Here is a 26,681-nt window from a genome sequence, read left to right as displayed (position 1 = left end):
AACAGGGCCCTTGCATCCCTCGCATCGTTGCAGCCTCCAACATCAGCATACATTTATTAAAGACGCCCCCGCCTTGCACGGCAGCACTCCTCTATGACACCCTGAGCTCCTCTCTGCCACACACACACACACACACACACACACACACACACACACACACACACACACACACACACACACACACACGCTGTGCTCTTTAAATACACACAGATGCACACATAAAACATGTGCAGGAAAATAAAAAGCATAATCTGAGGAACACCAGACACAGAGAACAAAGCCCCTACAGCACGACTTTGCACCTTGTAAACATTCACCAAATTTACTGTAATTGTCCCATGTTGGTATAAATTCTGACTAAGGCACCATATCACACCGTCAACATCTGAACAGAAAAAGAACAGAGAGGAGGAGAATAATAGATGTGAAACGCTACGCCTCCATTGGGATTTGCTAAAGAAAACAAGCAGTGTAAACAAATCACGAGCCTGTTTTTCATATGCAACTCCAAAACAAGATAAACTATATAAAGCTAGGTAACAGCAACATAACCTTGGCTTGATTTCTTATTGCGCACTTGAGTCATTTGTAACTACTCTTCCTTCCACCACATGAGGGTGAAAAAGTCATTATCTCAAACACAAAAAAATGTCGAGAAACCTCATTAGATAGCAACATTTGTTGAGGGAGGACCGTAATAAACAGTAACGGATGACGATTGTTATTGCCCCTGACACTGATGAGCTCCTCTGCAAGTTTGTTTATTAATTAAAAAACCCACTTTTTTTTTGCACGGGTGGTGTGGAGGAGGGGTGGGGGGGTTATCCATTTCCTCCATGTGCCCACACAACCACCCCCCCACACACACACACTCCCCACGCACAAGCCATTGAGCTGTGGAGGGGCACTCGTTCATCAAACTTCATGGAGCAAGGGAGAGACAGGTCCTGATAATGTGCGCCGCTAAAGCTGATTTTCCATGATGAATCTCGGAGCATATAAATTGGCTAATATCTGAAAACATTTACAGATACTAGAGGAATTGACTACTTGTGGGACATGATGGATGAGGCTGTGCGACGCTGGCCGACAGCTCTGCAAATCTCTGCGGCTGCCTAAAGCCCTCATTTGATTTTCCAATTTACTCCTTTTAAATTTATCCTCCCGTATTGTAAAAAAAAAAACAGAAGATGGGAAAGAGAGAGAGAGTGTGGGAGATGAGAGGAAGAGGGAAAAAAAAGTGTTTTTTTTTAAGTATCTGTGGCGGTGTGTAGGTGCTAGTTGATGATATGAGGTGGTATCTCCTGTGCAGGAGGAGCCCAGTCCCTGAAGAGGTTACTGGGGCAGAACTGATCTGCTTCCACCTGATTCTCCCTGATAGCGGTGAGATGAGACTCCACGCCTCTGTGTGTGTGAGTGTGTGTGTGTGTGTGTGTGTGTGTGTGTGTGTGTGTGTGTGTGTAGCAGCAGGAATAGTAGATCTGGGGAGGTTCTGCTATGGAGAGAGGGTTCCTGGGTCAGGCCATTAGACTGTGGCAGAGGCTGACTGGAGCTCCTCTGCTGAAAAGGAGTAATTAGTATACTTGTCAAGTGAAGTGCCACGCTGCTGCTTACCTCCCTTGCACCCACCCCTTGCATACACACACACACAGCAACACTCATCCTGCTTTTACCTCCTTCCTCCCTCCCTTCTTGCTAATGAAGTGCCCTTGCTCTCATTATTTAAAAAAAAAGGCTGAATATACACACCAGCTCCACCACAGTGGAGAGGTGAGAGAGAAGAGAAGAAAGGAGCGCTTGAAGACAAGAAAGGAGGAACCGTAACAATCACAGCGGATACGAAAGTTGAGATTTTACCTGATAGGACACAATACAATATTCACTTATCAACACGCCTGATCTGCAAAACGCAGAAGCTATTATGAATTCTGTAAAGGAACCAGAGGATCATAGTAGACACTAACATTCTCACAGTGTTAACATCAAACGCAGGACATTTATAACCTTGCGTACGAGGCTTCTGTAAAGGAATGTGACAATAAATCTTAAAGGCGGTCGAATCACATAGTTACAAAACATGGAGCAGCAATCTAATCTGGAGCTGGGCCTTGGGAAAATGGAAAAGGTCAAATAGCTAGCAAAATTGCCTCCTCAAAAAAAGTATGTCTAAATCTAGAGGCACATCAACTCCTGTCAAAGGAGGAATAGAGAGAAAGATGAAGAGATAGCAGGAGGGGGAAGAGAAAGCGCAGGAGCTCCCCCAATGTGAGGCAATATGAGGTAGTATCTACCGACAAATGACCACAAGGCAGTTTACAAAATAACTATCATATACAGAACATTCTCTGTGCACAAGATGTAGGTTTAACTCACTTAATGACATCTGTCCATGCCAAACAGCTTCAGCATGGAACAGCTTCTCAACGTCAGTTTTAACAAATATTTATAAAATATCAATATATTGCCCTGCCCTATAGCCAACAACCCTGAGAGGAATTCTGGCATATACACCCAAGCTGTCTCAACTGGTTAATATGGTTGCAGTTTCTCCAAAAAAAATTAAATGCAGCTTTCGTTGACCTTAAAATAGTGGATATAAACAGCGTAAAAGTGCACGTGTGACCTTTCCTCCCCTACTGTCCGGTCTGTTTTCATGAGACAAGGAGCATTATGGATGTTGATATCATATTCAATATGTGCTAAAACTGCTTTGAATGTATTGATTTATTTACAAGCGCCACCAGATAGTCTTTCATTCTGCTTGACTGATGCTCTCTCCAATACTTTTGCTGCAAGAAGAGAAAAAGGGGGGGAGGGGGGCTTGTTGGTGGTATCGTCATGTTGAGGTGTGGTGGTGGTGTGTGTAGCTGGTGGGAAGGGGGGGGGGGCAACAACAAGCGAGCAAAACAAAACAAGGAAGGGATAGAAAACAATTTAAAACTGTGTATTGATCCAGCACTAGTGATTGTACATATATTCCACAGTCCCAAAGGCCCCATTCCTGTGTCTCTTAAATGCAAAGGGACAGAGAAGGGGAATAAAAAAAACGATAGTGCTAGGCAAAGGCAAGCCACTCACCCAGTTGGGGGTAATGTCCCTTATATAGAAGTCTATTGATCTTTGCAATGTGCCTGCCCGCCCTCTCTCTGGAGTTCGACAAAAACACACAAATACACACACATGCACACTGGAGCGCAGTCTGGGGCTGGAGGGGGGCATGACGGATATGCCTGACACTCGCACTGAACCAACCTGTTAGCTAATTGCCAGCAAAGACAATTATCCTTGCATTGTTTAATAATGGAAACACATTACTGGAGTCTAATATACACACAGGGAGATTGGACTGTGTGACCGCGCGGCCCCGTGTGGACGGCGATTCGTTTGCAAAGGCCAAGCAGAGTCACGGGGAGATTTCAGAGGAGCTCTGTCAAAACAGGAGTCACCCTCAAAGCAAGTGACTTCACAGCTGGCAACAGTGGGACAGCACAGTATAATGACATCATCATTTGAGAATGTGTCAAGTTCATATAGTAGGTAGAAGTCAAACTAGCTTAACAGATAAAACAATAGATATTAATCTGATATAAATCGTCTGGTTTTGCCACAGCATGTAGGCTGATCCTGTAAAAGCCATCTAGCTTCTGCAAAAACATTCTACACAAAGAAGAACCACAATAATGACATTACTCACTAGCCTGCAAATGCCGAGACACTGTATGGTTACAACACTTTTTTCAAATTAAACAACAATCATCCAGGAAGTTTCATCTGCTTCACATCTATTCTGAGCAATAATAAAGCATGTTTTCACTGTATGGAGATGGAGGGATGCAGCATGCTATTATGTGAGACGGAGTGCTTCTCCTGGATGAATGCCCTGTTCTACAAGCTGCTCAGACTAGTATTTTGACAGGCAGTGGATAACGGTGGGTCCAAAGCAATCACATCTTTGACTTTGACAAATGGCTGTGCTGTGGCGAAGTTGAAAATAACACACATCCACTTTAATCTCTTTCTTGATTAAATTGGAATCACGTCTTTTTGACATCACGCGATTCGCTCTCGAAGCACTGACTACTGCACAGACACACAATCCTCAGAGTAGGCCTATTGAAATGTTATGGAATTGTGTGTGCATGTGATACTGGGAGCTCCCAAGGATGTTTTTTTGTGAACAAATGCTACGCAGTTATAAAGTGCAACTGCAAATTATAAAAGTATTTGTGCCAAGATTATGTAAGAAAGTTCCAGCGAAGACACTTACCAGAAATTTTTCACACAATTTCTGGACAATCTCTGTGACATGTTCAACAAAAATATTTGAATCTGGAATTTTGCTCTCCCGCAATGCGTCCATCAGCACTACCTAGGAATGGTTTGCTTTTTCTGTCACATTTTTCCTTCAACTCAATTTCCTCAGAGGAGCCCAGCAGGGATGGAGAAAGAGAAGGGGATGAGGGAGGAAGAAGAAGAAGAAGGTAGGGGTGAGATGGATGCATTGGGGGGTGGTGGTGGGGACGTGAAGGAGGGTGAGGAAAGAAATCAGGGGTGTTATAAATAACACTGATGAGGTGAGCTAGAATTGATCCACACTGCAGTTGAGAGGTGGGTGGTCCTCACGGTGCTTAATTGCCAGTCATGTGCCCTGGGATGCGGCTAGTACTAAATGTGGTCTGTCTCTCATTAGGCTTGGACAGGCTGGAAATACAGCAGCTAGAACTGGAATTGGGACTCAAACAGAAAAGGGATTCAAAAGACAAAGTGCTACAATTAAGACTGATGGGGGGATGATAGAAAGGACAGAGTGGGAAATGGAAAAGTGTTACTCACGCATTCCACCCTCCAGGCCCTGAAGGAACCTGTCCAGGATGATACGAGCCATCAGTGCAGGAGACAGATCCACCTTTACGTAGATTGAACAACAAAAACAGGAGAATTTGCCTTAATAAAAAACAGGCTATGGCATCAATACGGGAGTTAATGCTTCTTCAAAACATAGGTATAGTGGAAATGTTATTCCTCTCTGGAGAATTACTCAATTTACAAACCTTCAGACTAAATCCCGCATATCCAGTTGGAAGTGTGAACATATTTCAAAGAGCTTAAGAGTTACGGCAGTGAAATTACACGGCCAGCCTACCTTCAGCTGATGTCACACAAATAATAATGATTGTAATGGCTCTAAATGATATTATTGCATTTCCAAACCTTGACCTAACTTTCGACAATTCCTGTGCAAATTGGTCTTTGAAAGCGTCGTTCTGCAATAACCTTTCCCACAGGAACAAGAGTTCGCCAATTACACAGTCAGGCTACCCTGCTGAATTGCCTTCGCCTCTGTCAAACGGACAAGCGCTGTCTCTCATCTCGTATGAAAAAGCAGCACACACAATGCCCGAGCAAGAGACAATGGAGAGCTTTAATCATAGGATGATCACCAAGGCAAAACTTCAGGATCAACAGGACACACCGCAGGGACTGTGGGAATGCAGTCCTTAATAGGAAGGATAGAACCTATGGCTGCGGCACCCTTTGAACACAGAGACACCTTGAGAGGTGTGCAGTGTTTTTGGTTTGAGTGCAACGAGATGCCCTGACAGGTAAAGGAGCACTAATGACTGATACTGAAGGTGTATGTCCGACCGCATTCTTACCACTAGGGATGTCAGATTCGGTTTATTTAGCTATAGAAAGCCTGACACCCATTAACCAGTGACTTAAATGTTAAACTTTTTTTTTTAGAAGAAAAGGAGCAAATTACGTGAAGCTCAAATCCTTTCAGTGTAGGGCTCCATTGACTGAGTGAGCATTAACACGACATTTCAAAGCGCTATTCATTGAAAGGTGGTGAAATTTTGATGTTTTCTGATTTAAATATCTTGACATTTATTTTATTTTCTGTTGGCTTTATTGACAGACAGTTCTATTAGCCGCATCAACATGGACACGTAGTTATTACTGCCTCCTCAGTAAGAACTACTCCTCCAGTCTCCACTGGTTAGCTCATTTTAGCCATGGCTGCTCTGCACTGCGGACCAACCATAGACTGTATATACAGCCTCAGGGTTTGAGACAGCAACCCTCTAGTCTCCACCCAAGCAGTCCAGGTGAAAAAGCAGCGTCATTTTGTGTTGCAAAACCCATTTTGCATTGTTAACTTGTTAGCACCACTAGCCATGCTAACACTGCTAATGGTGCTAACAGTTATAACATAGCTAACAATGCTAAAGGGGGGTTTAACAAATTAACAGTTAACTGTTGGCATCCCACTTCCCACACATTATACAGGGCTACCAGGCAATTTTGTGGAACAAATTCAAAAACTATGCCATGACTTTACAAGGACCCATAATATATATATGTTTTCTTTGCTCCACATTTTTTAGACATATCAGATACAAACTCTAATCAAAAATAATTTCAGCTAGCGGGCATACATAAACAGATAGATGGAACATGGGGAGAAAAGAGTAATGGATGTCAAGGTATTCAAAATATATCAAAGCATTTTTGGGTATGTTACATCAACAGCTACAGAAAATGAAATTGCCATTATGTTACATTACATGGAAAGTTATCCACAGAGGATTACTTTAACAATTTCAATAGAAACATCCATGACTTTTTAAATGAATGTTAATAATCCCATGACTTTTCCAAGCCTGAAAAATGTGATTGTGAAATTTCATGACTTTTACAGGTTTTGTATGACCATGGGAAGCTTGATAATAAACATTATTACAATGAAATTGTTAAAATCATACAATTCAATTAACAGGCGTCATCCATAAAAGTTCCTAAATGTTCAAAAGCATGTAAAAGCTTTAAATGCGTACAAAGGAAATCCATTCTCAAAAACATTGCATTTTCACCCCAAATAATAAGACACATAAAGTCATTCACTTCTAAATTTCACAGCCTTTTCAGTATGGAGGGAATTAAAACGTTGCTTGAAGACAAGCCATTCCTAGCCGGCTCATTATGAAACACAACGTTCTTGCAGCTAAAGATAATTTTTTTTCTCTTGTTAGCATAATTGGGGGACCAAAAGTGAATTTGCCCTCAGCCTGTAGTGAGAATGGTGTGTTTCATCTTTCTTCTGATGCTTCCTGGTAACGCTGGGAGCAGAGAGGCTTCTGTCTAAACAATGTCTTTTTACCCGCAGTAGTATTTGTTAACATCTCCATAATATTGCACTAAGAAGGCAGCTTGTAAAAAGGCCAAACATGTCTATAATAATTAAGGGGTGAGCACAGAGTTTGTATCTTCATTAAGACCCCTGATAGCGTTTTAAACTTTGCATTTGTAGCTTACAGCTATACTGTAGCTCTCTTTCCTCTCCCTAACCCGTCTCATCTTCTCCCCCTTTCTTCTCTCAATCCTTTTCCTCTTTGTGCTTATTGGGCTGCTCTCTATTCACACCTTTGGATAACGAGAGAGCGTCAGATTCCTGGTAACCTGCATCAGGGCTGACACATGAAAAATGGCGACATTACCGACACTGGCCCAGCCTGAATAAGGACCACCTGATTAGTTCAGGTACTTGCATCTCCCTAATTTTCATATTAATCATGAGTCCATCTCCATTCTCAAGTCAGAGCACCGCACTTCATGAGCTGAACATGTGACTAAGATTCACATAACCCTGAATTCCCGTAGAAAACAATTATTGTTCAGACAAACTCTGGTTTTATTAGCTCTCACAGCTAATGGGTGTCACCATACAATACAGCACAACTGCACCTGTTCTAAACCCTGTATGTTTAAGTAACCTTTACATAAAGCTCCATATAAAGCATGTAAAAAAAAAAAAAAACAGCAAATGTCGAGTTGAGAACCCTCATTCATGGGAGACTTCTGGGGGCACAAAAAGAAATCCATGAATAGTTTTCATCATTGTTAATCATTTCCCTCTGTTGGAGATATATTGTCTCATAAAGGGATGAAACTACATCAATTAGCGGTCTGGGAGACCATGAGTGCTTGGTTTAAATGTTAAGTAGCATATTAAAATGACAGTTAAATGGTTCATAGACAGTTATCTCTGAGCTGAATTTAATCCTTTGGAGGAAAAAAAAAACCACATGTGTCAATTAAGTGGAGAATGAATAATGGCAGTTAGCTTTGAGGTGCCACTGATGCATGTGAACTGCTCTGATTTTAGATTAAGAAACCCTCAAATCCTGTTGCCCGGTGTAAGAACCAATAAAAATTTAAATGTGCATTTAAATGTTTTAAAAAGGTTACATAGTCTATTCTAACGAGCAAAATAGGAGGAAATTGCAAGACTTGCAATTCGATGTAATGACAAAAAATAGGTGAAAAAAATTCAGTATATGTCTTAAAAAATAGCCTTATAATCAAAAACATAATTTTATCAACTCTATAGCAATTCAACTATTCTGGCTGCATTTTATTCACAGAGTAGGAACTGTTGCCACGACCCTAATGGAAATAATATTTTACCAAGCAGCCACAGAATCTATGAAACACTTGTGGCCACTGAGTAGATACATTTTCACTAATGTGAAATGCAGAAACTTAGCCATGTGAATAATTTAAGTGCTTAAAGCCTGATGCTATTTTATAAGCACACAAAAACCCACAACACTCTATTTGTACCAAGTGCACATATAATTATATGTATGAATACCATTTGCTGAGTACAAATCCTTCACTGATCTCCTAAAGTAAACAAGTGATGAAGAGATGAAGAGAAGAATTAACCAGTGACCCAGCCCTCACCTGTCCGCAGTTTGCGACAACTCTGCCTGAAGTGCAATTTGGAAAATTACATAATAAAACACAAAAAGTATTTTCACATCTGCTTAATGGGGGTGAGAGCTAATTACATTAAATAATTGATAATGGAGCGGACCAATTTACCAATTTTGATAATGACTAACAGACAAGGGAGAAAATCAAAAACTGCAGCCAATTTCTATCTATCCATTTATAGAAGAAAGAAGGCATCAACTGAGGATTTTTTTTCAAAGACGGAAAAAAAAACAAAAAAAAAAACAAACTAAAGGTTATGCCATTACCTCATTGGCCAACTCCAGCAGGACGGGAGCAGTCGGATGTGCCTTGGCCTCGCTCAGATACCTTCATTATAACAAAGAACAACAACAGCAGTAAAAAAAACAAAAAAAAAACATGGCCCACAAAGGCAGACAGAAGGGTAGAGGGGACTAGACCAGGCTAGCCAAGACATGCTAATGTCCCTGATGACTTTGCCCTAGGTGGCATATGGCAGGCTCGGTGCGGTTAAAACAGCACTGCTTGAAGGGCTTCAAATTTCCTTGAAGCCAGACAAGCATATGATAGTTAGTTAACCCCTGCTGCCCAAAAAGCCTTTTTTCCCTCGCCAGCTAAAACTGCAGCTCCCCTAAGATCTTACCCAGATCATCTCGGAGGTTTGTTGTTGTAAGTGGATTAGAAGTACATTATCCGGCCTTGTTTTCCCCAGAACAATGGCCCTAATATGCAAGATAAAGGCTAATTGCAATATGCAAAGAGGCTTTCTCCCCCTACAGCCTGTTTTTCTTTTTTTTTTCTTCTTTTAATTTATCCGTTTTCATTGAATTACAGATAATCATCCCATCATAAGCCTGTGTAAGGCAAATGTCCAATGGCTGCTTATTTATTTATTTTTTCTGCTTTCCGTTTGACATGAAGCGGAGAGCTTTAGCTTAGCAGGTGCAAGTGGAGGTCTGGAATGAATCCTGAGGGTGGTGATTTGTTTGGGGGAGATTATATCTGTCATGGTGGCCCACCTACTCTCTGACTGAGGAAGGGAGTTTGGCAAGTCACACAACGGGGAAGACAAAGGGAGCACACAAGAGTAGGAGACAGATAAAAAAAGATGTGATAGAGAGGAAGATAAAGAGAGAGTGCTGGACAGAAGAAAGAAGAGCAGTAAAGTAATACAATACAAATTAATACAGTACCTTTGGTAGTGGCTTTCAATAACATCTGGTGCATGGTGTCTTGAGATTGTTCTTTTGGTTCTTTTCTGTCACAAAGAGAAAACTGTTTCAACAATAATGTAATAATAGTAATCAGGGATGTCCCTATCAAGTTTTTTTGCCCCTGATCCCAATTTGAGTCATTTGAAATTGAGTATCTACTGATACCGAGTTCCATCTGATCAATCTAGTGTATATCCTCGACATTTTAATAGCTCTGCAATGCAATACAAAAAAAATCAATGCGTCCAACAGTTTCTAAAGGGTTTTTATTTTATTTTTTTAAAAAATAATAAAGTATACAAACTAACGATATCTTTATGAGGCTCTTACCACAATTCCACTTAGTGCAGCATTTATTTATTTTTTTACAAAATAACCAAGTAAACAATCTGAAATGTCTTTAGAAATTGCTTTCAAATCCACTTAGTGTAGCATTATAAAAAAAAGCACAAACCACTATAAATGAGTAATATAATGCCAGTGCCAATTCAAAGTAGTTTTATATGTCAACTTTTGACATTTGTAGTCACAACAAAAAAAAAAAATCGGTCACTAGTTAAAAAAAATGAACAACAAAAATTTCAGTTCCACTGTGGAGGTGGCAGCTTAAATGGAACATGAAAAAAACTGTTTCTACTTATTGGATTAGCAGCACAACACTAAATCCTGAATATCTACTGCAAATCATGCTCTCCATTTACGACACCTGTGTGACGGTGGATGTAAACAAAGGATCGGGCAGTGTGCCGATCCTGTTTAAATAAAAAATGCATTGTTCAGGCCCAATACCGATGTTTTCAATCCAATCGGGACATACCTAATAGAAATAATAATGATAACAATAAAGGTATCATATTTCCATACATTTTCATTATTTCTATTGTTAGGAGGGAAAAGCTACATTTTTTCCAGTCGACCTGAATAAATGCAGACTTGTTCAGCCTTGGCTGCTCTTTCATGCTCTATTGTATATGAACAAGCGCAAGAGATCCTGGGTCACAGTAATTTAATTTCAATAACTTTGCTGGGGGTCAAAGTGTGCCAAGGCAACCTTGTTCAAACCCCCATCTCCATCTACCCCCCTTCACTCAAACCTTGTATTCATTTCCCCTTTTTCGATCAAACAATGACCCTATCCCACATCCCACACCCTGACATTTCCATGCAATTCAATTGCCATCTTCGCCGAGAAGGAGGAGGACACAGGATAAAAGAGGAAGAGCATTGGTTAAAAAACAACTTATTTAAAAACTACTACACACAAAAAATGTAATTCCGCAGAGACAGGCAGTGTGACTGACACCTGTCAGGGGGATGATAAATGACTCCATTTTCTGCCTGTGCTGCCTTCTGCCACTGGCGGCAGCAGCCATTTATCATCATCCGCTGTCAGCCGTGGAAAGCAGCAGTGACAGTGCGAGTCAGCAAACATTTAGCACACGCAGCCGCACTACACGGGGAAATTATTATTGTCAGAATAATAATGGTTTAGCATAATTTATTACAGGTCCACCAAATAAGCAGGGGCTAGATGTTATTAGACAGATGGATGGGAAGGCTTGGCAGACATCCACTGAGGCTCAGGCAGGCAAGGGCCCTCAACGTGAACGTGAGGGGGAGGAGGGGGGTGGGTGGGTGAAAAAACCGGGGGTATGGTGGTGGGTGGGAGGGTGGGGGCATCCTCCAAACCAATCAGAGAGCTGGCAGTTCAATTACAAAGAAATAAAGGGACATTCATCATTCAATTAGGCACCTGTCAGGGCTCACAAAGGAAGAAAACTTCTAACCTGGTACTCCAGGGAGAAGATGCTCAGAAGAGTGGACTGCGAGTGACTGGAACAAATAAAAGAAGGACAAAGTTAATTACCAGAGTGCATTGCACAGAGACAAAGGGAGAGGGGGAGCTTCAAAGCTGGGGCCAGCTGCCCTGTAATCTAAAAGAACATGAAAACAAGTGTGGCAAAGTTGTTCCAGATGAACACCTCTGACAAAGGATTCCTGCCATGATGGCGTGGGGGTGGGAGAAAGAGGGAGGTTGTGTGTGGTATGAGAGATGAGAAAAATATACCCTGTTTTTTTCTCCCTTTCACATATTCATACATAGCATCTTCCTCCATCTCCATCCCCTTTCTCTCCAGTGAGAGTGCTGAATTTGTTCTTAATTGAAGTGCAGTTTCTGCTGTTGTGAAGTTTATAACCACACAGACAAAATTAGAAATGTATGACATTCATGCATGTAATTGGTAAGATTCAAGCCCAATGGCTGAGAGAAATGCAGCATTCATTGACAATTCCCTGGTTTGGTAGGTGTGGGGCTGACCGCTGTGTGTGTGTGTGTGTGTGTGTATATTTGTTTGTGTGAGTGGTGTAGGAATACACAGATAGGAGAAAGTTTTCCAGCTTCACTGTCAGAGCTGGCATACGGGCCGCTCTGGAGCCCTCCCAGTGCAACTGATGGGCTTTGAAAATGGAAACTTTCACTGCAGGAAGCTCGGACTCCCAGGAGTCGGTCAATTCCATGGGTTGCCATAAGTTACATTCATCTCCAGCTCTAGTCAATGTCAAACACCTGGCAGCGAGACGAACCTGGAAAACAGGCAGCTCCAACAGGGACTTGATACTCCTCCTCCCCAACCCCCACAGCATCCTCTGGGTTGAAGATATTTAAAGCGGTGACAGATATTATTCTAATTGGATGATACATACCTCCACCCTGCATATTAATGAAAAAAATGCATGCACATGGGGACATGCGCATGCAAACTGCTCCGTGATGGTCTCCAGTGGTTCCATTTCTCTGTATACTGCTTTCAGCACACTTGATTGTTAAATTTAATGGACTTTTCTTTACAAGTCACCTGAGAATGGTATGTAAATACTGACGAGAAGCCTCCAATCTGCATTGAAATATTGAGTCCACACAGTCCTTAAACATCAATCACTATAAACCATGAAATAACCATGTGACATGTAAACAAAGCCAAAGGAAACTCAAACATTGATTTCTGTCTAGTGTCTCAGTCTGTGGCCATATCTTCAGAAAAGCATTTCAACCACTGGAATGGTTTGGCAGTTTGTAATGACTTACCTCACCAAAGACGTCATATTGGATTCTCCAGATGCCAGTTCTAAAGAGTTTTACTGCTCTAGCTGGAGAACAGCTAATTCTCAAGTCTTCAAACTCTCTGGGGCTCGACCTATCACACAGATGATTCTCGTCACAGTTATAGTTCCAAAAGTGAGTGAAGAAATGTTTGAAGTGGAGCAGAAGAGGGGGGAAACTCTCAGAAAACGATGCCACCTCAGCATTAATTTACAATGATGCGTGGGGACGAAGGGGCCACTGCAATTAAGTGGGCCATTAAATGGTCAACTGTCAACATGTGGACACTTAAGGGAGGGAAAAAAAATTTCTTCCACACTTCAACCTTGCACCTGAGCATTTCAGCAACATTACAGCCTTATTGTTGGCATGGGACCATCGCGATCCCCCTGTTGGAACAGACATCTGTTAGGTTTTAAATGGATTACTCTCTATAATGAGCATGATTACTGCCTAATTGCTAAATCTATACCCTGTTAACTTTAAAGGGACATAAACAGCTCTAAATATCTGGGAAAACATATCTGTTTCAAAAACACTAAGATGTTGGGGACTTTTAATTTTTTCTTTACCTAAGTCAGTTTTTGATGCCATCAAAACTGAACAAAAGCATCACAAATGCTAAAAAAGTAACGTAAGTAGCAAAACAAATATTGTAAGATTTGAAAAAGATTAAAAAAATAATGAGAGCAATATTAAGAGTCGAGGGCAGATACCTGGATCCACACCAAGAGTTCTCTACATTTTATAGTCTGTCAAGTTTTACACTGCACTCATATTGTATAATGCCTTTTTTTCCCCCATTTAACAGACATTAATAGTAAGTTATTGCGGACTTTACATTAATGTATATCCAATCTGTGCTCTCCTGGGTACAGTATGCTCACTTCATGCTAAAATATGGAGCTAAATACAGTCTTACAAGGGGGATCTGATGTGCCTCCTGCACAGTAGCTGTAATACATCCACCACCTTGCTTCTAATACCAGCATTTGTGTGGTTGTCTCAGTAGTTATAAATATAAATTAACTGATATAACAGCAACAACAAACTATTCCATAACTATTCCAAAACCAGATAATGAATCCTTATGCCACCTTTTTGGCTAGTGCGACACATGATGTACATGTGTTTATGTGCATATGTTTGCTGAAGCATGTGTACGAAGCATGTGTGTATGGTATATATTTATGTATGCACCCCTTTGTGTATATTTATACACACTTATGTATATATGTTTGTTTTTGTAACTTTGTTTTACCTTCATTATTTTACTGTTACCTCATTGTTTTAACTCTGCTTTAACTCTTGTAACACTTTGTAACATCTGTTTTATGAAGGGCTATATAAATGGAAATATTATTATTTATTATGATGAGCACAGCAGAAGAATTTCTGGTACAGAACACTTCATTTTGCTATGATGACATAAAAAAGTAGAAAAAGAGAAACAAGGTAACATGATTTTTATGTTAATGTCATTTATTTAAAATAATTGTTCGATACATATGAAATGGGGGGGTTCCACTCAGAAATGATGAGCCTAAAACACTTACTTGTTGTATCCTTGTGATTTTTTTGCATCAATTTGTGACTTTTCTGCATTATTGTATGGTGTAAATGTATTTAATTTTGCCTCTGCTACGTATGTTTTTATTGGTGGGGACAAATGAACATGTTCTAAATATAGAGGGGACATTCCCTGAAATCTACACCTATGGATTATACACGTTTTTTCCTCAGTGTTAATCCTAAAACAAACCCCTGACTATGACAGGGTTTGGGGGAACCTGAACTTTAACAAATGTGCAAATACAGACAAATCTAAACTTTTTCAATGCAACTATGAGATGTCTATGACAATCAAGTTCATCAGTCTCTGTCCTACTTACTTTGTCAACTTGATTGTATCTTATCAATAAGAGAGATTGTCATGTCTCTCAGTTAAGTTCCTGCTAAATGCCATTTTTGACAATTCTTGCACTTCCTGTTTTATTTTAGTGTCTCAAATCTCCTCTTGTTTCGGATCCTACATCCTGTCGAGTTTCCCTCTTGTGTGATTGTCTGCCTTGCCCTAATGTGTTTCACCTGTGTGTCATTGTCTCACCTGCCCCAGTGTATTTAGCCTCTGTTTTCCCACTCCTCTGTGCCTGATCGTCTTTACCAACGTGAGCTTTCTAGCATTCTTCCCAGTGTTTCTTGTGTATTGATATTGATCCTAGCTTGTTTTTGACCATCCTTTTGCCTGCTGTTTTGAATACCTTTGCCTGTGGACTGATTTACCGTGTACCGACCTTGCCTGTAGTAAAGATCCTGATCTGCTGCTCTCCCTATGCCAGCTTTGTGAGTCCTTCATTTGTTTAGGCCTGATAGAGGTGTTTGGTATTTTGTTTTAAACCAGTCTTAAATTATTGAAATTTATGAAAGGTATACTATGTAGGATTATTATTTTCTGTGTGTCAACATGCTCATCAGTGAAGGTGAAAGTAAAAGCCAATCCCAGATTTACTCTTGTTTGGTGCTTCACTTCTCTATATTTGCGCTCTTTTTGGTGCTGTGTCTTTTGGATGCCTAATGCTACTGTCTTGTGCCTGGTCACTACCTTTTAAGAAAGCCCCAAACTTATCTGAACACTGTGGGGTTACATAAACGTCCCGAACATGGAGAATAAGAAGAAAATGAGAAAATAAAGGCAGAGGGCAGAGTTTTTGCAGAAAAATACACCACACCACACTTGGGTTATAAGTGACAAATGAGAGTGATAACTTCTGTCTATACATTGTTTTTAAGGAAAACAGCAAACAATGAACACTACATTTCAAAATGAGTCTGTGACACTGCAGCATGTCTTCACATTGACCTTTGTGTGAGAAGAAAAAAAACAACCTAAAAATCCCTCCCTCTTGGATGTAATTTAGAACATGGAGAAACAGAAGGTTGGGAGACAGAAGAGTGGTTAGGGAATCATTCACTCTCAACCTAATTACCCTTCCTTACAACATAAGACAGAGCATTAATATGCACTGGCACCCAAAATAGTAAAGCAGCAGATTAAATTAAAAACAATTAGGGACTTTCACTTTGTCACTGAGCTGGTATGCCTGTCTGGTCAGTGCTTTAGGCTCTATTAAGTTAGGCTATCTGCTGGTTATGAATCTGACAAATCCATGTTTGAGTGTTGAATTGCCTTCCTTGTGCATTCAGAGTGTATCAGTGTCTTAAGCATACAGGGGGAAAAACAGCAGCGAAAAAGCCTCAAACTTCCCATCAACCTAATTAATAGGAGATGAGGGAAATTCAAGCTATCAATTATATTCAGAATCTTCCTATTTACAAATAATTAATTATAAACAATAGCTGTAATTTAGGTAATGAAAGCCACCTGGCTAATGGCATTGGTATCATATGCTGCGACAGTACTTAGCATTTGGTGGATCTGCATGCAGAGAGTGTTGCATGGTGCGACTCTTCAGGGCATGGAGCTGGCTAATTAAGGCATAGCACATATTTTTAGTGATGTCGATGAAGCTATTCTGAAAAGAGACTGACATGGATGAAATGATTCAATATTGCTTAGTTTCAATACCTTTTTCTACTATTATTCACACCTTTATCACTATTATTATAAGCTCGCCCTGGCATAGTTAGGATTTATATCTCATTTAATGCAAGCAAGAGTGCTGACAATTACATATTAAGCATTTAGTTTCTTACAGATCAATATTTTATAGAGTGAAAAACAGCTGAATGTGGGTTAAAGACTCTGGATATGCAAATGCTGTTAATTACACATGCTGATAGGCAAAATGCTAACATCTGTTTCTCAGCTAAGCCCACCGTCATCAGCAGCAAAACAAATGTGTACCACTAAAAAAAGGGAAAAAAATCTTTACGCGTTAATGTATAAATGTGATATATTTTGACAAGAGATGGAAACAAACACAAATCTCAGTGTGTCATGCAGCTTCAAACAAATACTTGCACAATGAGCACACATGTTTACAGTTCAATTAGTTTCACTTTTTCCCCCTGTAAAACAACTGTAAAGCCATATTCCTATTACAGTGTTTGCAACAGACATGTATTTTTTTTTTTACTGTTATTATTTAGTAAGGGTGGGGGAAAAATCAATATAGCATAGTATTAAGACACTTTGCATGGCAATATTATATTGATTCACTATCAAAAAAATAAAATAAAAAAAGGAGAAGAAAGAAGCAGTTTTGATTTAAAAAGATCTGTGTCTTGGGTGCTCAGTGGCTCAGTTGGTAGAGCAGGCGCCTCATGTACAAAGGCTGTGTCCTCGCAGCAGCAGTTGCGGGTTCAAGTCTGGTTTTGGCCCTTTGCTGCATTACATTCACTCTCTCTCCCCCTTTCACATGACATCTGTCCTATCCAATAAAGGCAACAAAAGCCCAAAAATTATATTTAAAAAAAAGGACTGTGTCTGGGTGGCCTTCAAATTTTAAGTTGTCTGAATCCGAGAAGACAAGTTGAGGTAATTTTGTTAAGATGTCAGGCTGCCTCAAATTCTTATAACAAACAATTTTTTTTTACAGTGTACATGAACGCCAAGTATTGATTTGTTTTGATCACATAAATTATTAATGCTGCAAATACAAAAAACACGTCTGGAGCTTACCAAAAAATAACATAAATTGTTTTTACAATCCACTAGGTACATTTTGCTGTAATGAAAATGACTGGAGTGAGATGAACTGACAGAAAACGTAATTTTATTAATAATAATGATTTGATGTTTACAAAGTTTTCCTATGTGGACATAATTTACGGTTGGAAAAAAAAGGCAATAAATCACGATATATAGCAATATATGTTATCACAATACTCAGCGTATATCGCATAATTTGTAATGATGTGCTTAAGTATTGTGATAATATTGTATTGTGGGGTTCCTGGCAGTTTCCACCCTATAATTTGATTATTTTTCATTAGTCAGCATGTAAAGAATCCAAAAAATCAACAGTTTAACTATATTTTTAAGCTTTATTTTCCATAACTGAAGAAAGCTTACCAAAAAGCCTGACTCTGAGTACATTCCACTACATTTACTGATAGTGACCTCCCCCCACCGCCTCTCTATGGAAGGCCATGCAAACCCACAAGCCTGTGGGGGACTGTGGACAGAAATGGCTTTAGCAGAAGCACAACAGGGCATCTCACCGCCTACAATTGTCCTAATAGACGAAAAATATGACCCCTATGCAGCCCCCTTCACTTTATTACAATCTTTAAAATCTCTGTCTGCTGAGGTGCCCTGAGATGTCAGCACCGTTATATAATGGTGGCAAGAAAAAGCGAGAAAGATCCCCGCAATCACGGCCCTAATTGTGATTCCTCCTGAAAGCTAGGGATCTTCATGACTCTGTGTGTGACAAAACATGTTAGAACTATTATGGTGCGTTGGCATTGTTATGGTGTAGCTATTGTTATCGCTGCTTCTGTAAATTCTTGTAGAAACTGAAAATGAGGTCCGTGTTATCTGTCAAGTGGCGAGCGTCCACTGGTCTGGCAAAGAAACACATTACGCTGACCAATTGCCTACTCCCCCAAGCGTGGCTGGGGAACTTGTACCATTCTGGGCAATTTGTTTCATTCTTCTTTTGCAATTGATCCCAGTATGCAAAGAGAAGCTGCAGGGCAAGAGACCACCATAGCTGTCCGGCTGAACTGTGGTGCTGTAAGGTTTCCCTCTGTGCGTGTTTGGCTTTGGTGGTTGAGGGACGGATTTAATGCTACCACCAAGTACAGCACAGAAAAAAGTTGTGTCTTACTCACAATAGCTTATATTTCTGTCAATAATTTGCCTCCACTTATACTGACAACACATTCTGTCCACCAATCCACTAACAACAGTTTTTATCCTTCCAGCTAGTGTCCCTTATAATCGCCTACTTAAACAACAGGCTGCTTACCTCAGTGTTTTTAGCCCAGTGAGCCGAAAAGGCTTTACAATCTATAGAGTTTGCTTTGACAACGTCCCTAAGATATGAAGAGGAAGTAGTCATTCCTGTGCTTCCTAATCAAGTAATTGATTGCATCTATTATTCATGAACTCCTTAGCCTGACATGAAGTTGTAAACTCAGCACAGCTTCTCTTCTTCCTACATCTCCCCTCTCTGCTCACACTTCATTCATCCCTTCACTCTTCCAATGCTCATCTAACCACATAAAGCTGTGGAATTAGTTTGCCAGCCTCTCAGCCTTCAAGCGTGGTACCCCTAAGCCCCAACTGCCACTTTGTGTTTTGTTCAATATGGGCAACCAGAAGTGTGAGGCCGTGCACCGGAGGCTGCTGGGGCAGCACCCCACGGGCTCTGCACTACATCAGTCTCTGGGTAATGTCATTGCCTCTTCCAGGCTACAAAAAAAAACCAACTTGCATTCTGCCTTCACAAGAGCTATAACAGAGCAACTCAGCTGATTCCAGAGAGACAATAGTGGAGATCACAGCTAAATGCAGAAACATTGCAACAGAGACATTTAGCACCAACACCTTTTACAAGTTTTATATCTTTAAAAGTGAGTTGTTCCAATACCATTTTTATGTGTGTGTGTTTTTTTTGTTGTTTTTTTAAATGTGTAAATGTAAAATGATTGCTATGATTATAAAAGCTATGTGATAACATGAATAAATACATACAGGGAGTGAATGCTAAAGATTTTTGTTTAATTTAGTTTGACATTTTACTAACGTCACACTTTGTACCAGAAATCAATTCTTCTTTAAAGCTCTTAAGCAATAGCTGCTGGTAGCTGCATGGTGCAACTGGCTGTGTAGGCTACTGTTTTAGAGCAGCTAAGAATTGATTTCCGGGAAAACTGACGTTTTATCCTGAATGTGAAACTTCTTTAAAGTTTAAAAATATGTCACATTTTTGACAAATAATCATCAGTAAGATAAAGTGGCTAAAAGCAAATAAGAGAACTGCTAGAAGAGTCTGGAAAGTTCAGAAAATTACATCACTTATGGAGCAATGCAATGTAATGCAGCCTTAAATCCAGAAAAAGACAACTAACATTATTTTAAAATCTAAGACAATATTTAATGGTATTGATATAATATCAATGTCGCCCAGCCTTAAGCTACTGTAGATAATGAAGCACTTCAGTGAGGGCAAATTTATTAGAATGATTTGCAAAAAATTTATATGAATTATTACAGTTAATTATTTTTGGGGACATCTTGATCCCACAAGGAAAACATTTTTGTTAGCTGTGAGTGTATTCCGAGAACTCTGGCCTACACTGTAAAATAATGGCTGGTATAAAGGAATAAAAAAAAGAGATTTTTTGCTCGAGAGTCAACAAAAGAACAATCAGAATCTGTCAACTCTTTTGTTGAGTTCTTGAGCTCTAAAGTTAAACTGATGTATAATGTGCTTGCCAGTTTAATGCATCACGCCTGTTACCAAATCCTTAGCTTTACCCGGCATGTTAAAAAAGAGATAAACACTCCAGCCACGATAAATAATCAATGAGCAAGTCCCTAAGCTTCGTCCTGAGCTGAGATATTACCATCAAAAACAAAGTGTCTGCAGCCAAGAAATCACCATATCAATGGCACATGCCACAACAACCCTGTCCCACGCTTTCTCTGCAAAGATCATGCTAGATAAACCCCAAATAACAGAGAAATTAACAAATGCTTGACATTTGCTCAACATCCATTATTCTGACACTTCTTCAGAATTTCAAAAGGCTGAACGCATGCTTAATCAACATTCATATTCCCAGAGCGAGCCCCAGCACCATATTGCAGCCCGCCTCAGTGCTGATGAAAACGGCACATTAGGGCCCGATTCGAAAAACGTTCAGGGACTCCTCACTAGGGAGCTGTGTGTATATGTGTGTGTGTGAGTGAAAGAGAGAGAGGCAGGGGCTGTGTTTAGAGGGGAGGGATGCTTCACACTTTAACTTTTTAAGCATTTTTTCAAAATAGAGGCATCTGCCCCTTTCCACACACCCTCCTACTTCCATGACTGTGAAAGCCATATGAGGAGTGAGCTGAATGGCATTTTAAAGAGGGGGTGATCATTACATCCAAATTCATTCATAATACAGCACAGAAGGACACAGAGGACTCACATTCCCTCCCTCTTTTTCTCACCCTTCTTACACAGACTCTCTCTGGGGACAAAGGGTGGAAAGACTGGGGTCCCCTCAAGACCCAAGGGAAGCCAGGCAAGGCCTCAGAGAGCAGCCCATCATTTCCAATTCTAATACGTGGCAAGAGATGGACCTGATGGGACTGATGTCACATTTTTCCCCAGCACCGACCTGCGATGAGCCCTCTCAACCCCCCTCACCGCCTAGCCGCGGTCCAGATACTAGGCAGGACACCACGGCTGGCTAAGAGGAGGGCAAGGAAGAGAGGGCAAGAATGGGGGTTGATATTTGCATGTCCCTCCATTGTGAGTGGGGGTAAAAAGTGACAGCACCGTGTCCAATTCTTTTCCCCCCAGAGCAGCTCGGGCCCGGCAAGAGAGGCCAGGCTGACAGATGACTCCCAACATCTGTGTTATGCAGCCGTTACAGATGAGGGACTCCACATCGCAATCTCTCTCATTCTGTCTGTCTATGGGACACTCCCTCTCTCCTCCCACTACCCACACTCATAGTACAACAGAAAGGCTGGCAGACCTTCCGTGGAAATTACCTTGAAATGGCCTAACAATTATTTGTGTTCAAAGTTTAAATTTTCCTCCCGTTTGATGCCAAATCAAAGGCAATGACTATAAAATATATTTGAACTCAATAGAGCATTCAAAGATTTAAGGGAAATTGGACTCTAATCTAATGTTTTGATTGCAATGTAGTTGAAAATAAGAAAATCAATATGAATATTTTCTCTGATATCAATATATATCACAGCATGGAAAATGATAAAAATAAACTAACAATTATTTGTGTTCAAAGTTAAAATTTTCCTCCCGTTTTATGCCAAATCAAAGGCAATGACTATGAAATAGATTTGAACTCAATAGAGCATTCAAAGATTTAAGGTAAATCAGACTCTGATCTAATGTTTTGATTGCAATATAGTTGAAAATCTGGAAGTCAGTATGAATAAATATGGAATATGAATCATTTCTATGATATCAATACATATCACAGCATGGAAATGATAAAAGTAAAAGGTAAAATAAAATATAAATATACATAAAGTAAAATCATAAAGGATGTTCAACAAAATAGCATCATACCTTTCAGTAATATGTTTCAATTACAGTGATCAAAGAACCATTATTTTAGTCAGAAAATTTTAATAAAAAGATAATACTCTAATGTGACATCATCACAATTAGGGCTGCAACAAGGACTTGATAAAAATCGATTACCATTGATGAATTATAGTGAAATTATTAAATATGTTGGCAACAAATAAAATGATCGATTCGTTGTGTTGCGCGATTTTTACGTCAGTCGCTGTGTCGCGTGACTATTTACGTCACATACAGCCGGGTGAGGCCGGTGTTTTGAAGAGGCATGGCGGAGGCAGACATTACGTTTCGTACGAAAACTTTAAAAGTTTGGGAGCACTTCACGTTATGCAAAATAAGGAAGTGTGTTAGGTGCAAAATATGCAAAAGTGACCCAGCATGGCACGCGAGCACGACGGTTATGATGCAGCATCTAAAACGAAAGACAAAGTGAGGAGGAGGAGGAGGAGGAGGAGGAGAGCTCAACAGCAGGTGAGTCTCGACAAAAAAACACGTATGGTCAGTTTAAAAGTAAGGAAACGTAACGTATGTTGTAAAAGCTGTCAACATTTAGTTTTTGAATTGTTTCATATTTGATTTTGTAGTTATTATTTATAATTTGATATTATTTTGACAGCGTAAGGATGACTGATTTACAGTAGAAAATTGGTAATAATTTCCAATATGTTGCAATAATTATCATGGCCAACAATGATATTGTATAATATAAGAATTGTGATAAAATCGTATCTTTGGGTCTTTTGGTTATTCCTACCCCAAATATATTGACTGGCTGGAAATAAAAAGAAAAAGAATATAAGAAATTATATTTTAGGATAAAATTAGCACTTAAAAATAATAGGTGTCTTGTCTGCAACAGAAATGTGGTACATGCCCTAAAAAAAACTACCACAGCCTCCGCTGTGACACTGGTAGACAACACATGAATCTGCAGTTCACTCAACATTGCTTGCATCATTTGGAAAAATCGACCCAGTGTGATGTGAGATGATTTGATATCCAGATACCTGTCTTTTCTATCTCTCTGAGTATTATAGTCAGAGAGATAGAGTGCAGGCTTGTCCACAACAAACCCCTAACCCCCCTACAACCCCCCCCCCACCCCTCCTGCCAGCTCCAGCCTGGCCAATATTTACGCAGTGGCAGGGCTCCCACACAGTCCGAGGGGACAGGAGGGGTGTGGGGTGGGGGTGGCTGACTGCCGTGCCTGAGCGCATGCTAAGAGATGATGGATGGCCTAGTCGATATGTTATGTCTTAAGAGCCTGATTTCCTGCCAGTCCAATCACTAACCCTCCAGAGCCCAGCTCAGCTGATTGGACAACCAGAATAATTTCGCAGGCTGTGAAAACACTGCTGCCGTGCCTGTCTGTCAGGCCCAGTGACGAGACTCAGGGATTTTAAAGAGCAAGGGCCTCCCCAAGATTGGTTATGGTGAACGAAATAATAACAATAACCAGCAAGACTAAACAAAAGAGCCAGCACCTCCGGGAGAGAGAGATCGTGCTGAATTATTGGAATGAAAACGCTCCAATGTTTTCCTTTAATTATTACACCCACCAGTGCCACTTTTTGAAAAACTGGCATTTCGACTGTTTGTTAAAGACACTTTGGATTAGGAAGCCAAAAGGAGAAAGGAAACTCAAAATAAACATGAGAAGGACCTCCTAGTGTCGGTGCCTAAACATACAGGATATTGGATGAACTTTATACGCATGACATATTCTGTAAAATGCTGACGGTTGAGAACAAAGGCAAGCTCAAGCTCCGCCGCGTCCCCTTTGGGGACCTGATACCTTCTTCTAGATTGGTGATTAGGGCACAATGGAAGTAGGAAGCTCCAAATACATACGACTTTGTAAGTGACCTCGGCGGGATCAGCCATGGTGTCCTGGTGGCCTTGGGGGATTACACATGTTACGTTCAATAAAGTGAGGGCCCTCAGTGTCAAGGAGAAAGGCAAACACAACCATTAACCTCTCTCTTCGATTTCTGGATGTGCAGGCGCTGCATGGCAAAACAGTGGCTAATGCTGTGGTGGGAGCCTATACAGAAAACCTGTGTGGAATTAATTAGTCATAAATAATCAATTAAATGGGGTTATATATACAGTATATATCTAATAACAGGAAATTTTAAGAAGGGATACAGGAGTAAGTGATATTGCTATGTGGAGTTGATAGATGTGGTGCGCCAGAGCTTTCGTTTAATCCATGATGCTTTCAAACAAGCTTCTTGCCGTCTTTTATATGTTTCTGGGTTAGATCGTTTTAGATTGTACAACTTGATTATTTACCACTTATTTATTATCTTACCTTGATTATTTATGACTGTGTATTTTGTCTATTGCCAGGGCACTTTACTTGACTTGGCAATGCATGTACTGTTTTTTTTTTTAACTGTTTCAGTTTCTGGTTCAGTGTGGTAGCAGTATCTTTGTTTTCACTTGAATTTTTGTATTTATCTTTTATGTATTCTTCGTGTCTTTATGCCTGCTGTACATCAAATTTGCTTCAGTAGACTAAAGTTGAGTTGAATCGATAGACAGATGGTAAAATCATAACTGAATTTATCTTAACTTGCTCTCATCTACATAAGTTATGATTTATAAGCACACTGTATTTTCTGCATTTATATCAATCATTGATTCACAATGTACCACGCATGCTTATGCACAGCAATTTGGCGTTTTCACACTCACACACACACATACCAGCAGCACACAATACATTTGCGCATTTAAGGAAGCTCCAAAAATAAATCTAATAGTAACTTACTTTGGAAATCTTTCCTTCAGCATCTTCATACACTGTCGAGTAGGTCTAAGTTGTTCAGTCCATCTCACAATCTCTTTATATTCAGCTCGCGATAGCCTCATCTTCCTGTGATTAGTGTGACTGTATCTATCTGTACAAACATAAAGAGTGAGCTTGATTATCGTTTGCTTTTGTCGCGATCTGATTTCGACAGATAAACAACGCCAGGTGACTGACAGCTGTCAAAAACAGCTGCTCCTGCGTTGCTAACCAAACATAGCTTCACGTTACCGCTAACGCGACACATCGAAGGCAAATGACAACATAAAACACGTCGGCTCACCTTCGAAAGATTACTCAGTATGCAACGCATTGACAAATATGACTCAAAATCAACAAATAACACGCAAAATTGTTGTTTACCATTTATTCCTGTTGTCTGTGAACACTTCCCGATAGCGGCTTCCCGCTAGGAAGTTGAAGCGGTGACTTTTGTCAGAGCAGCGCCCTGATTGGTCGATGCATCCGCGAGGCTGAGTATACCAGCATGTGATTGGTTAAAAAGGAGCGCGAAGGCGGTCTCCAGCAAAATACATGCTGCAGCGCTCATCCCTGAAGCATCAATGGAGTCTCGTGAAATGCAAGCGATATGCAAAGGCAGGTACTTGAAATAACAAGGCAGGGGCTTTGCAAAGCTCCTTGACTTCCCTCAAGTCTGAAAGAACAGAGTGGAAAATGATTAAAAAGGGGAAAGTTGTACTTCAGAGAGGGAGGGAGAAATAGAGGCACAGAGGAGGAGGAGAGGGAGCGTCTCTCTGGATGTGTATGTGAAGTAGCCTACAGTATAAATACAGCTACACCCTGCAATTTCTGTGTCAGTAATTTCACAGTTTCAACGACAGTATTACTTGTGTGCTTGCATATATTTGCACTGAGTGATGACAAAAGGCAAAATAACTGCCTGCTTTGAAAGATGGTGCCTCCCTCAAAAAGACAAGCTCTTTTTACTTTAATCATGGCCACATTTGTATGTGCACTTGGTACTGCAGTCTGCAGTCTAATGCAATTAAAACATAGGGTTTAGGCATCCATTTAAATAAACTACACTTGATTATTATCTAGAGAAGTCTGATATGTGCTGTCCTGGCTTTTATCAAGCTCAAACAAGTTGAAAAGGCTCTAGGTAATCCCGCTTCTTTCTTAAAATTTGAATTAAATTTGCAAATCAAAACAGAAAGGCCCTTGTTGAACCAAAGTGTTTTCATCATAATTTATTGTATTACACCTAGGGCTGGGCAATATATTGATAGTATATCGATATAGTAATAATATGAAACGTCTTAGATTAAGATACTGCAAGTGTTGTCTTCTTCAGGTTTTAAAGGCTCCATCACAGAAAAGTGATGTCATTATCTGACATTACCAGAATAATCTAGCTGCTCTATTATTTTCCAACTTAACCACATTGCTGATGATTATTAACCAAAAATCTCCTTGTGTAAATATTTTGTCAAAGCACCAATAATCAACCCTACAATATCATCGCAATAATGATGTTAAGGTGTTTGGTCAAATATATTGTGATGTGTGATGTGATGTAATGT

The 26,681-nt window shown here is 40.1% G+C and overlaps 1 protein-coding gene across 1 annotated transcript in view; it reads right to left on the bottom strand.

The window, feature by feature from the left end:
* Nucleotides 1-25,642, bottom strand: part of cdin1 (CDAN1 interacting nuclease 1) — a 64,167-nt gene extending 38,525 nt beyond the window's left edge. The window contains exons 1-6 of the mRNA XM_042500943.2: nucleotides 25,501-25,642; nucleotides 25,099-25,228; nucleotides 11,762-11,807; nucleotides 9,954-10,018; nucleotides 9,048-9,108; nucleotides 4,834-4,906 (exon numbers count right to left, since the gene is read on the bottom strand). Of these exons, the coding sequence (XP_042356877.1) occupies nucleotides 4,834-4,906; nucleotides 9,048-9,108; nucleotides 9,954-10,018; nucleotides 11,762-11,807; nucleotides 25,099-25,199 (346 nt within the window). The 5' untranslated portion in view covers nucleotides 25,200-25,228; nucleotides 25,501-25,642. The remainder of the gene's footprint in view (nucleotides 1-4,833; nucleotides 4,907-9,047; nucleotides 9,109-9,953; nucleotides 10,019-11,761; nucleotides 11,808-25,098; nucleotides 25,229-25,500) is intronic.
* Nucleotides 25,643-26,681: the final 1,039 nt, after the last annotated feature.

Source organism: Plectropomus leopardus, chromosome 14 (genome assembly GCF_026936395.1).
Source record: "Plectropomus leopardus strain MGB_pleo_1.0 chromosome 14, ASM2693639v1, whole genome shotgun sequence".
Classification (NCBI taxonomy): domain Eukaryota; kingdom Metazoa; phylum Chordata; class Actinopteri; order Perciformes; family Serranidae; genus Plectropomus; species Plectropomus leopardus.
This window is presented reverse-complemented; position numbering and strand designations above follow the sequence as displayed.